General features: G+C 37.1%; 1 protein-coding gene across 8 annotated transcripts in view; it reads left to right on the plus strand.

Annotated features, from left to right (window-relative positions):
- KLHDC1 (kelch domain containing 1) overlaps positions 1-13271 on the plus strand; it is a 49163-nt gene that overhangs the window by 5524 nt on the left and 30368 nt on the right. For 4 of the 8 annotated variants that reach the window (XM_023624734.2, XM_070242421.1, XM_070242445.1 and 1 more), the window contains 3 exons: positions 5565-5635; positions 6103-6220; positions 6659-6777. In XM_023624734.2, the coding sequence (XP_023480502.1) occupies positions 5565-5635; positions 6103-6220; positions 6659-6777 (308 nt within the window). Of the gene's footprint in view, positions 1-5564; positions 5636-6102; positions 6284-6658; positions 6778-13271 lie in introns of all 8 variants that reach the window. The other 4 variants (XM_023624727.2, XM_070242437.1, XM_023624741.2 and 1 more) reach the window with 1 other exon arrangement.

Below are 13271 nucleotides of genomic sequence, written 5' to 3' on the forward strand. Positions count from 1 at the left end.
CTTCTAAACAGTTTTGCCTTCCGTGTTAATTTCTTTTTAATCTGAATGTTTTATTTGGTTGGTTTAAGGTAGGGATCTGATTTCATTATGTTTTCCACGTGGATGACCACTTGTCCACGTGTCCTACGTTGAGTAGTGTCCCCTTTCCCAGCTAGTATGCAGACTTGGTCTGTCGTACATCAAGTTTTCATGCTTGTGTGATCTGTTTCTAGGTTCTTTATTCTGTTCACTTGGTCTGTTTGTTTGTTCTTGTGCCAGAACCACATTATCTGCTTTAGAATACCTTTATTAGAGTCTAAATGTTGAGTTATAAAAGCCCCAGCTGCACTCTATCTTGTTCTTGTTCTTCAGGGATATTTTGGTGATTTAGGGCCCTTTGTTCTTTTGTATAAATTTTCTTCACTGTTTTTTATTTTGGTAAAATATATAAAACATAAAATTTGCTATTTAAACTGTAGTTTAGCATACAATTCATTGACATTAATTCAGTTCACAATGTTTTATGATGTTACCACCATCTAGTTCCAAAACTCTTCATTACTTCAAATAGAAACTCTGTATCCATTATGCGATCACTCCCCCGCCCTCTTCCTCCAGTCCCTGGTAACTTCTAATCTGTAAAGTCACTTAGGCCTGGTACCTACTTTGTGGAGAGGTTTTAAATCTCTGATTCAGTCCATTTAAAGCTATAGGATTGTTCACATTTTCTGTTTTTTCTTGAATCAGGCTTGATAAAGTTCCCTCACCCCCACCTCCACCCCCCAGAGTCTGTCCATTTCATTTAGGTTTTAAAATTTGTTGGCATGCACTTAAGTTGTTCATAACACTCTTGGTTTAATCTCTGCAGTACCCACAGCTACGTCCCCTTTTTCATTCCTACAATTGCTTAATGGTCCTTCCTTTCCCCACCAGATTGAATAATCTTCCTGGAGGTCTATCAGCCTTCTGAAACACCAGCTTTTGCTTTGCTTAATCCTCTGTTTGTTTGTTTTTTTAAATTTCATCAATATCTGCTTTTTATTCTATCCTACTTTCTATGGGTTTATTATGCTGTTATTTCTTGAACTTCTAAAGTTGGATGTTCAACTCATTCTTTCTGAGACTTTTTAATTCTTCAATGTAGATATGTAAGGCTATAAATTCTCTTCTAAAGTATCTCTTTGGCTGTATTCCTAAAGTTTTGATAAGCAGTATTTTGTCATTTTACAGTTCTAATATTTTCTACTTTCCATTGTTATTTCTTATTTGACCCATAAGTTGTTTAGGAAGATATTTTAAATTTCTAAACATATGGCATTTTTATAGTGAACTTTCTGTTATTAATTTCTAACTTGTGTTGTGCTTAGAGAATGTGGCTATATCCATCTGATATCAGTCCTTTGGAATATGTCAAAGTGTGCTTTAAAGACTAGTGTGTGATCAATGTTCAGAAATATACCATTTGTTCTTATAAAGAATACATGTTCTAATTATTGGGTGAAGTGTTTTATGTATGTCCATTTTGTCAACCTTGCTAGTTGTACTTTTGAATCTCCTATATCCTTAATGATTATTTTATGTCCTGTTCTGTCAGTTACTGTAACAGGTATTAAAAACCCCTGCTCTGACTGTAGATTTGTTAGTTTTTCCCTGTGGTCCTGTCAGTTTTTACTTTATATGCTTGTTTAGGCTAACTTTTGGGTGTATATGAATTTAGAATTGTTATATCTTTTGGTTGATCTAACATTTTGTTAATTAGTAATGATCCTCTTTATCAACAGTAGTAATGTTATTTGCCTTAAAATTTATTTTGCAAATATTAATGCAGCTATACCAGCACGGTGTATCTTTTTCTCCCTTCTGATGGAAACTTTGTATATCTTTATATTTTATTTTATTTTATTTTTTATTTTTTTTAAGATTGGCACCTGAGCTAACATCTGTTGCCAGTCTTCTTTCTTTCTTTTTTTTCTTCTTCTTCTCCCCAGAGCCCCCCCAGTACATAGTTGTATATTTTAGTTGTAGGTCCTTCTGGCTCTGCTATGTGGGATGCCGCCTCAGCATGGTATGTCCGCACCCGGGATCTGAACGAGAGAAACCCTGGGCCACCTAAGTGGAGCATATGAACTTAACCACTCAGCCATGGGGATGGCCCCTGTATATCTTTATGTTTTAGATGTATGTCTTATAACATCAAAATAGCTGCATCTTATTTTTATGCAGTCTAGCACATATGTATTTTATCTGGAGAGTTCAGTCTATTTTCACTTAATGTATTTCTGACATAATTTTTTCATCAGATGTGCTTTATATGTGCCCCACTCTCTTTCTCCTCCCCCTCCTCCTCCTTCTTTAACTTTCTTATTATGAGGATTGTTCTCTTTCCATTTTTTTCTCTTTGCTTGTATAGAAGTATATGATTTATTTCTAGCCATCTTTTAGGTACTCTCTTTATTTAAATGCAAATACTTCACAAAGTTCAAGGTTAATAATCTTCCTTCTTCCCTTCAAGTTCAAGAACTTGAGAAAGTTAAGTCTGATCACCCATTTCCCTGGTTCTTTCCTGTTTCCCCCTCAAATTAGGCATCAAGAAAAGTTTAGCTGTTTTTTTATGTTTAAATTTACCCACACATTTACCAATATTTTATCATATTCCTTGTTGCATTTCAGATCATTTTTCTTTTGCCTAAAGTAGCACAGCTATTGGAATTTCTTTAAAGGAGGGTCTATTCTTGGCCAACTGTCTTAGTTTTTGTTTGTCTGAAAATTTCTTTATTTCACCTGGATTCTTAAAATATATTTTCACTATGTATACAATTCTAGGTTGACAGTTACTTTATTAAACACATTGGTTAATATTACTTAATCTTGTATTGTTGCTAATGAGAATTCAGTCATTAGTTGCCATTCATTTGAAGATGATTTGTCTTTTCTCTGGCAGATTTTAAGAATATATCTTTTTCTTTGATGTTCTGTCATTTTGCTATGATGTCTCCAGGTATGGATTTCTATGTCTTTATCCTGCTTGGAGCTATTTAGGTCTTCTGAGATCTCAAGGATTGATAACTTTCAACAGTTTTGTACAACTCTTCACCTTTGTCTTTTCAAATATTGCCTCTTCCTTATTTTCTCTATTTTGTAATAATATGATGTCCTACTGTAATTCTGATTTGACTTAGTTCTTACATCTGTTTCTCCATGTCTCTTAACTTCTTTTTTGTATATTCTATCTCTCTGGGCCATATTTCTGGAGAAATCAGTTAACTGATTCCGTTTTTAGGGTGACCTTGAAACGAGCAGTTTTAGTGGGATGATGAGCTCAGAAGCCAGATTAATCTGGATTGATGAGGGAATGAGAGGTGAAGCCATGGGGGCCCTGCTGTAGTTAGCTCGGTGTGGGAGTTTTGTTGTGAAGCCAGCAGAGAGATAGGATAAGGAGTCAGGGGAGAGTTTGTTTTGTTTTGTTTTGTTGTTTGAAGAAGATTAGCCCTGAGCTAACTACTGCCAATCCTCCTCTTTTTGCTGAGGAAGACTGGCTCTGAGCTAACATCTGTGCCCATCTTCCTCTACTTTATATGAGGGATGCCTACCACAGCATGGCTTTTACCAAGCAGTGCCATGTCCGCACCTGGGATCCAAACCAGTGGACCCTGGGCCACTGAGAAGCTGAACGTGCGAACTTAATCGCTGCGCCACTGGGCCAACCCCGAGAGTTGTTTTTTTTAAAAAAAGATGAGTGATGTTCAGGCATATTTGGATATTGATAGGAATGATCTAGTAAAGAAGGAAAAGTTGATGATGTAGAAAAGGAGGGATAATTTAGGAGTGGAATCTCTTGAGAAAGTGGGAAGGAACGAGGTCCAAGTTTTTCACTTCTGTGCTACATTTGTGGTTTTGCACCGCCCCTTTTAAAGATTAGTGAAAGGGGCTTGTGTTTAACTCAGGCTGAGGCGAGCACACAGTCGGTTTAGCAGGTATTCACTTACCCACCCACTCGCTCACTCAATCAACAAATATTCCATTTGCCTTTTATGCGCTGTGCACTGTGCTCGGCTCTGGGAACAGAATTATAACAGGATAAACATGCTGTCATGAAGCTTATAGGTTAGTGGTGGTGGTGGGTGGGTGGGGTACAGATAGAGGACTTTGAAGAGAGGTATGGGACGTATGAGAGCATTTAATAGGGACTGTTATCCTTTACCCTCATTCTGGGAGGTTAGAGAAGCAACATTTAAACCAGTTCACAAAGAAGGAGTATTTGGCCAGGCACATTCCAGGAGAGCCTTCCAGGAGAGAGGAGCATCAGTGCAGGCCCTGTTGCAGCAAGGACCTCGCCAAGGTTTAGGAACTGAGAGAAGACTAGAGCGTGAGCGAGAGGCCAGATGAACTGCAGAGGGACAGCGGGTGCCAGAGCGCGCTCTCTAGGGACTCTAGACTGTTCTGAGAGCAGCCGGGCAGCACGGCGGGGGCTTAGGCAGAATTGTGACAGGTCCATTTTATCTATTATATCATTATATCATCATAATATTTCTGTTGTAAACAGGTACACACGAGGCTACTGGAGCCTGGTGCCGTTAAACTGTGTAATTGTACAATTAACTCCTCTTCTTACAGGTATTCTTAATTTAGCCATCTCAGTCAAACACAAGTGGAAGTTTCCTCAAATTAATAAAATAGATTTCTGCTTTATGTGTGTGTGTGAGAGAGAGAGTACCTATTAGTCAAGGTACTGTTTAAATTTAACATAGCAATGAGAAAATTAGGTAAATCTACTTAGCCGTGAATACTTTGTACATCATACAGTCTTAGAAATTCTTAAACTGCTATCTTTTAAAAACGAGCTATTTTTTAATTATTTTATAGATTCTAACAGTTTATGATAGATTTATGTGAGGATTGTTTTTAACTCCTAAGTGTTTTAACTTAATATAAGTAAGATTATTATTCTATTCTTATTTCTCTTTTCATCATAAATGTCAGAATGTACTGTTCTGTTTATATCAACTTTAGAGATTATTCAGATTCAGAGTTGTCATTTTGACTAGTTAAATTTATCTTGATCCTTAGCTTCTGTATTTAATGCACGCCTAACACTATGCCCTGCGCATAGTAGGCACTCAAAAACTATGTTCCATGAATCAAAGTCTCTGACACAGTCTCCTCATTATACCTTATAAAAATGTCCTTCCTAAATTCCTTCCCTTCACCCAAAACATACTGTCCTTTTTTGATATTCCTTTTCTTCCTGGCTTTATAGTCTTCAGTATTCTGCTCGGAGTGTTATTATTTTGCTCTCTTCCCTTCCTCAGAATCTGCTTCTAAGGTTTCATTGCCCTGAGTCTTTTTCTTGAGACTCATGTACTTGCTATTTTGAATTCTAAACCTTTATCGTCTGCCCATCGTCTCTTAAAAAATGTCTTACTCTCCTTCTCTTTTGACCTATCGTTATATTGAAAAAACCGTGTATGAGCTTCTTTATGATTTTGTGGTTTGCAGTGTTTTAATTTCAGTTTTCCCATCCTGAGGAACTATTTAATTGTTACTATGTATGGATAAACATAATTTTATGTATTCTGTGTTTTTAGTCTATTGAAGACAATGAAGTATATTTGCCTAATGATGAAATTTGGACCTATGATATTGATAGTGGGTTGTGGTAAGTATTTTAAATTGCAGAATGTCCAATCTTAATGTCTGTTGTAAATGTTCTCTTAGATGACAGGGAACGTCAGACCCACTGAGAACACACTGCAGCATTCCCTGTCTTTCTTCTTTTCCTTCAATGCTTTCTTCTCTCTGGCTCTTTCTTTCCCCTGCTCCCTTCCTCTCCCCACTCTGTCCTTTACCATTCCTCTCAAGACTAAGGCTGTCTCTGAAGACTTTGCTCTGTTGTATTAATTCATTCCCAATTCTGGTGACACGTGGAGATTTTATAATTTTTTTCCCAGTAGGTTGAAAAATCTACCGTGGATCTTCTTAGAGTTTTTACAGTATTGGCTACATTTACATTTTAATTGTAACTGCCAGTGACAGTTTTCATTGAGAAAGTAGCCATGGAGTTCAAAGGGAATTTTAATTTGCCTTTCTGGAAAGTGATGGGATTCCATGTTATTCTTGCTGCAGGACAATGCACCTCATGGAAGGAGAGCTCCCCACCTCCATGTCAGGAAGTTGTGGAGCTTGCGTTCATGGAAAGCTGTACATTTTTGGAGGATATGATGACAAAGGATACAGCAATCGAGTAATATTTTCTTTCAATTCAGGAGTGCAGCAAAATGTAATATTCAATGTATCACTTCATCTCGTGAGTTTATAAATATTTTAAAAAGAAGATATATGTCACGAGTCTTATGTTTATGATCATACATTCTTAAAGAGAGTGAAAACGGAGCAGTCCTGCTCTTCTCTTCCCCCACATCCTTCTGCTTCAGAATTAACTGCATCCTTAGTTAACTGTGTATTTAGTTAATATCCACAGGGCAAGAGAATGATGGGAAATGATCTATTTCAGTATGTTTTATATATCATTTTTGCTTCTAAAACATAGTCTCATTTTCATTAACTCTACAATTAAAATTTTTAAAAAGAAAAAAGTAATATTTTTGGATCATATATCCCTCAGATATGGACTTACTTTTCAAATGCCCTGTCTGCTAATGGTGTTCTCCTCTTTTAAAAGCTTTATTTTGTTAATTTGCGAACAAGAGATGGAACCTATGTTTGGAAAAAAATCACCAGCTTTGAAGGACAACCACCCACACCACGTGATAAACTTTCTTGCTGGGTATACAAAGACAGGTAATGCATCGAACTCATCTCAGGAACTGCCCTTACTAAGGATGAGAGCTTGTGGCCAAAATAGAGAAAACTTGAAAGTCTGAATTTTGTCAAGATAGAATTACAAACTTGTTTTCACGTTGATGGTAACGGCAGTTCTGAATCTGGATGAAGGCCGTGTCATAAAAATAAACATCGTGGAAGCAACAATCTGGTTTTTAACATTAATTTACCTGATGATATTTTCTGAACAATTAATACCTTCACATGGTTCAAAAATAGAAACTGTAGTAAAAGTATGAAGGGAAGGTCTGGCTCCCACTCCCTGTCCCCACCCTCCCTGTCCCACCCCCTGCACAAGTGGCTACTGCTTTAGGATCTTCTGTGTTCTCACAGCAGTGGTTCCCAACTGGTCTGCCACTGGAGTCCCCTGGGGATCCTTTAATCCATCCAAAGCCAGGTGACACCCCAGCCTCAGAAAATTACAGTCTCAGGTGAATAAGTTCTTGAAGCTCCCCAGATGATCCCAAGATGCAGACAAGTTTTGGAACTGCTGCCATCTGTTACTTTATGCAAAGAGAAGCAGATGTGTATGTGCGTGCAGGTGGTGTTAGGGGTGTGGTCCCCTGTTCACCCTCCTCCGTGTACAGGTACCAGCGCACCCTGCACTCTGTTCTGCACCCTGCTGCTTCTCTCAGTTAACAGTATCGCAGAGAGATCCTTCATCTTTCTGTATCCCTAGTTACAAAGCTTGTTCTTGTGTTTTTACAGCTCATACTGTTCTCCTCTGTGGATATACCGTGGTTTACATAGCCTTTCCCCTGCAGAGGAAACCACACTTAGATTGTTTCAATTCCTTTGCCATTACAAACTATGCTTTAATGAATATCTATGTATATATATGATTGCAGATCTGTCTGTTGGATAAAATTCCAGAATTGGATTATAGGGTCAGAGGGTAATGCATTTATGATTTTGATAAATATTTAGTTTACTGGGGCTGCTGTAACAAAGTACCATAAGCTGAGTGGCTTAAACAACAGAAATGGATTGTCTCGCAGTTCTGGAGGTGGAAGTCTGGGGCAAGATGTCAGCAGGAGTGATTCCTTCTCCAAGCTTTGAGGATGAGTCTATTCCGTGCCTCTCCCCTAGCTTCTGGGGAGTGGCTGGCAATCTTTGGCGTTCCTTGGTATCTTGAAGCATCACCCCAATGTCTGCCTTCATCTTCACCTAGCACCTCACCTGTATGTGCCTGTCTGTCTCCAGATTTCTCCTTTTCCTAAGGACACCAGTCACATTGGATTGGCCTACTCTAATGACCTCATTTTAAGTTGATTGCCTCTGTAAAGACCCTGTCTCCAAATAAGGTCACATTCTGAGGTACTGCGGATTAGGACTTCCATATATGAATTTGGGAAGGGACACAATTCAACCCATAATAATAAGTTTTGCCAACTTTTTCTCTACAGAAGTTGTGCTGTTTTGCATTCCCAGCAATGGAGTGCTTATTTCTCCACAGCCTTGCCAAGACTTTGCTGGCAAACTTAGATTTATTTTTGCCAAACTGATGGCAAAATCTTAAAGTCTTACTTTAATTTCTATCATTTTTAAAAAATTTATGTGAGTTTGAATGTATTTTGCTGTGTTTAAGGGCAATTTGTATTTATTTTTCTCTGAACTGTTCACATCCTTTACTAATTATTTTCTGTTTGATTATTGGCATTTATACTCATGATTTTTGGGAGTTAGTTATGTGTTAAGGGGATTACTGTTTCACTGTGATGTGATATGAAAATATTTTTCCCAGTTTGTCATTTGTCTTTTGACTTTGCTTAGAGTGTTTTCTGCCTGCATTAAACAGCTTTTAAAAGTTATTTAGGTAAATTTATCAATAATTTATTTTGTGACTTCTTGATTTTGAGTTTTGATTGCAAAGTCTTTTTCTACTCCAAGATTATAAACTAATTGTCTCATATTTTCCTCTAGTGCTTTTGGCATTTCATTTTTTAGTTTTAAATCATTGATTCATTTGGGACGTATCCTGCAAATGGTATGAGATGTGGATCCAGGTTCGTCTTTTTCTGGATGGCTACCTGTCTCTAAGTCAGTCATTTGAGTTGCCACTTTTCCATGTATTTACTACATTTTCATTGGTATTTGGATCTATTTCTGGCTTTTCGATTCTATTCCATTGATCTTCTGTCTGTTCATGTACAAATACTTCACTGTTTCACATACTGAAGTTTTGTAGAACATTCTTATAGGACTAGCACAAATCGTAAGTGTATAACTTAAATAATTATCACAGACTGAGCTTGCTTATGTAACCACCACCCAAGTAAAGAAATAGAACATCATCACCCCTCTAGAAACCCTCGTTATGTCCACTCCTAGTCTCTATGCCCAGCCTCCTTCCTAAAGGACCCTTATCCTGACTTCTAGCACCCAAAATTAGTTCTTCAGAATCCTATAGAATTTATTCTGTTGTGTTTGGCTTCTTTTACTCAAATTATATTTTTTAGAGTTATCTGTATTGTGTGTACCTATAGTTTGTTTTCTGTATGTTATTGTATTAAATGAAATACTGTAATATATTTATTCTACTATTGACAGACATTTGGGTCATTTCCACTTTCTGACTCTTGGAATAATACAGCTATGAACAATAGTTTATGTATTTTGACACAGATGGATAAACATTTCTGTTGGGTATATATCTTTTCATTCTCTCAATGGTATAATCTGATGAACCAAAGATTTTAATTTTAATTTTATTATTATTTTTTAAAGATTTTATTTTTCCTTTTTCTCCCCAAAGTCCCCCGGTACATAGTTGTATATTTTTAGTTGTGGGTCCTTCTAGTTGTGGCATGTGGGATGCCGTCTCAGCATGGCCTGATGAGCAGTGCCATGTCCACACCCAGGATCTGAACCAGCGAAACCCTGGGCGGCAGAAGCAGAGCGTGCAAACTTAACCACTTGGCCACGGGGCCGGCCCCCAGATCTTAATTTTAATATAGTCTGATTTGCCAATCTTTTCCTTATGGTTAGTGCTTTTGTGTCCTAGAAACTTTTCATTCCCCAAGGTCATGAAGATATTCCTCTGAGTTATCTTTTAAAAGCTGTGTTGTTTTCCCTTTGGCGTTCAGATCCACAAGCTGCCCGGAGGTGATTTGTGTGTGGTTTGAGTTAGGGGTCAGGTTTCCTTTGGATACCGGTTGATCCAGCAGCAGTGATTGACAAGATCATACTTTCTCCATTGCTCTGCCACTTTTCCGTAAACTAAGTGTCCGTAAATGGATGGGTCTGTTTCTGAAGTCTCTTCTCTATTCTGTTGAACAATTTGTGTGTCCTTGTACCAGTACCATGTTGTCTTAAGTTCTGTACTTTTTTTTTTTTTACATGAAGACTGTCATCCATATTTATTTATATTTGGGTAGAAACAGTGTCTTAATGCATTGTATTGATGTTTTCTATGAAAGCAGCTATAAATCATTATAACTCAATACTATAATTGATATTTATTTTAGCATATCTCCCAAGTATAGGTGAAAAAAAGTCCAAATATTTGTATAATTAAGAAAATGATGCCTATTTGTTAATGTAGGAGATTATAAACACAATTGCTTTATGATCTAAGTTATTTGTCTTTCTACCTTTGTTTTCTTTTCTGTGGTATTGAGGATGATTCAACAGTTGAGACAGAACATTGACATTGTGGAAAGATCCAAAGATCTTTGAGATTCTCCAAATCTACAAAAAATACTCCACCATCTAATGTCTTCCATAATATGTTGCAAAACATAATGGAAATGAAGTACCCAGTTTAGACCTTAATGATTAAATAAATATAAAATTAAGTGCATGTATAATAAGTATTTCAAATAAATTTAGACTGGAGTACTTCCCAAAACATTTTCATGAATCTCTTGTCTCTATAATAGTGCATGTGGTCCATTGGTTCATAGATCCAAGCATTGCAGCATTCAGCATTTTACTCTTTATCTAAAGCTGTTTTTTGGCTAAGAAGAACACTGTCTTAGATTTCTTCTCTGCCATAACAGTTGCCCTTCTTCTTTATTTTTTTTTCCAATTTTTTTTATTGAGTTCATAATAGTTTACATCAATATGAGATTTCACTTGTATATTATTTCTTGACTGTCAGCACAAGTGCTCCCCTTCACCCCCTGTGCCCACCCTCCACCTCCCTTCCCCTGGTAACCACTGAACTGTTTTCTTTGTCCATGTACTTGTTTATATTCCACATATGAGTGAAATCATCTTGTGTTTGTCTTTCTCAGACTGGCTTATTTTGCTTAGCATAATTCCCTATAGGTCCTTCCATGTTATTGTAAATGGGATGAATTTGTCTTTTTTTCTGGCTGAGTAGTATTCCATTGTATATATATACCACATCTTCTTTATCCAGTCATCGATCGATGGGCACTTGGGTTGCTTCTGTGTCTTGGCTATTGTGAATAGTGCTGCGACAAACATAGGGGTACGTATGTTACTTTGGATTGTTGATTTCAGATTGTTTGGGTAGATACCCAGTATTGGGATGGCTGGGTCATAGGGCATTTCTATTTTTAGTTTTTTGAGGAATCTCCATACTGTTTTCCATAGTGGCTGTACCAGTTTGCATTCCTACCAGCAGTGTGTGAGGGTTCCCTTCTCTCCACACCCTCTCCAACATTCGTTATTTTTAGTCTTAGTGATGATAGCCATTTTAACAGGTGTAAAGTGATATCTTAGTGTAGTTTTGATTTGCATTTCCCTCATGATTAGTGATGTTGAACATCTTTTCATGTGTTTATTGGCCATCTGTATATCTTCTTTGGAAAAATGCCTGTTCATCTCCTCTGCTCGCTTTTTGATCAAGTTGTTTGCTTTCTTATTGTTCAGTTGTGTAAGTTCCTTATATATTATGGAGATTAACCCCTTGTCAGATATATGATTTGCAAATATTTTCTCCCAATTGGTGGGTTGTCTCTTTGTTTTGATTGTAGTTTCTTTTGCCTTGCAGAAGCTCTTTAGTCTGATGAATTCCCACTTGTTTATTTTTTCTTTTGTTTCCCTTAATTTCTATACTTTTATAACAAGGCTTGAGAGCCAGTAAACTTACTCTATTTGTTCCCAGTCTGTTCTCCTACAAATATGTCTTGGCTCTTTTAGGCCTTTGCATTTCCATATAAATTTTGAATTAGCTTGTTAATTTCCAAAAAGCCTACTGGAATGTTAATTGGAATTGCATTGAATCTAGAGTTCAAGTTGAGGAGAAGTAACTTCAAGTCCATGTGAGACTTCAAGCCCGTGAACACCGTATCCCTCTATATCCCTCTATTTATTTAGACCTCTATTTATTTAGTGTGACAAAATGTTCCCGGCTTATCTTGGATATTTCCTATCCTAGACCAGTAATCAGCCATTTCTCCAAGGAATTCTGACTCTGCAGAGGGCCAAGTGGTATTTAGGGACTTCAGTCTCAGAGCAGTGCCAGGCGGGCCATTGCTATTGGGTGAGTTATTATTTCTACATTTTTTCAGCAGCTAGAGACAGGAAATACAAAATTTTAAAGATAAAACACAACTTGCGTTCATAAGATGGTTCCATTCCATGCTCAGAACCACTGAGCTTTGAACCCACCTCACCGATCCTACCTTCGCATGTCCTTTGTCCTGTGTTGAAAATCACCAACATAATGACTCATTTGCTTTATCTCACACAACAATACCAATTACACCACCCAGAATATGATAACTAAAAACAGTTGCAATATTTGCTACAGATTCTTTATTTTTAGGTTTTGTGCCATCAGAGATGTACAGTCATACCTAGTGTTCTGTGGCCACTTTACAAAGTTCTCTTCTGGGTGATTATGCTGCCCCCTTGATACATAGATTCATTTGTTTATTTTACTTTTTATTTAGGATTTGTGGTTTTTTTTTTTTTTTTTGAGGGAGGTTAGCCCTGAGCTAACATCTACCACCAAGCCTCCTATTTTTGCTGAGGAAGAGTGGCCCCGAGCTAACATCTGTGCCCATCTTCCTCTACTTTATATGTGGGACGCCTGCCACAGCATGGCTTGATATTCGGTGTGGCTGTGCCCGGAATCTGAACTGGCAAACCCCAGGCTGCCAATGAACAGTGTGTGAACCTAAGTGCTATGCCACTGGGTTGGCCACTAGGATTTGTTTTTTGTTTTTTTTTTAATTTTAATTTGGCTTTGTAATCATACAGTATTTTACATTGTTCCAAAGTCAAAAATTCAAGTTTTGATTTTGTACATTAGATTTTTTTACTTAATTTGAAACCTATTTATATATACTATGAGGTAGCTTCAACTATATATTTTCTCCAGCTCAATTATTAATTGTTCTATTATTTATTGAATTGTTCAATTTTTCCAAGTGATTTGAAATAGCACATTAACATACATGTAATTTCTACGTATATGTATGAGGAGGGCATGTTATTCTATTCCTACCTTTTGAAACATGGAGGTTTATGAGCAA

The sequence above is a fragment of the Equus caballus genome, chromosome 1 (assembly GCF_041296265.1).
Source record: "Equus caballus isolate H_3958 breed thoroughbred chromosome 1, TB-T2T, whole genome shotgun sequence".
In the NCBI taxonomy this organism is placed as follows: domain Eukaryota; kingdom Metazoa; phylum Chordata; class Mammalia; order Perissodactyla; family Equidae; genus Equus; species Equus caballus.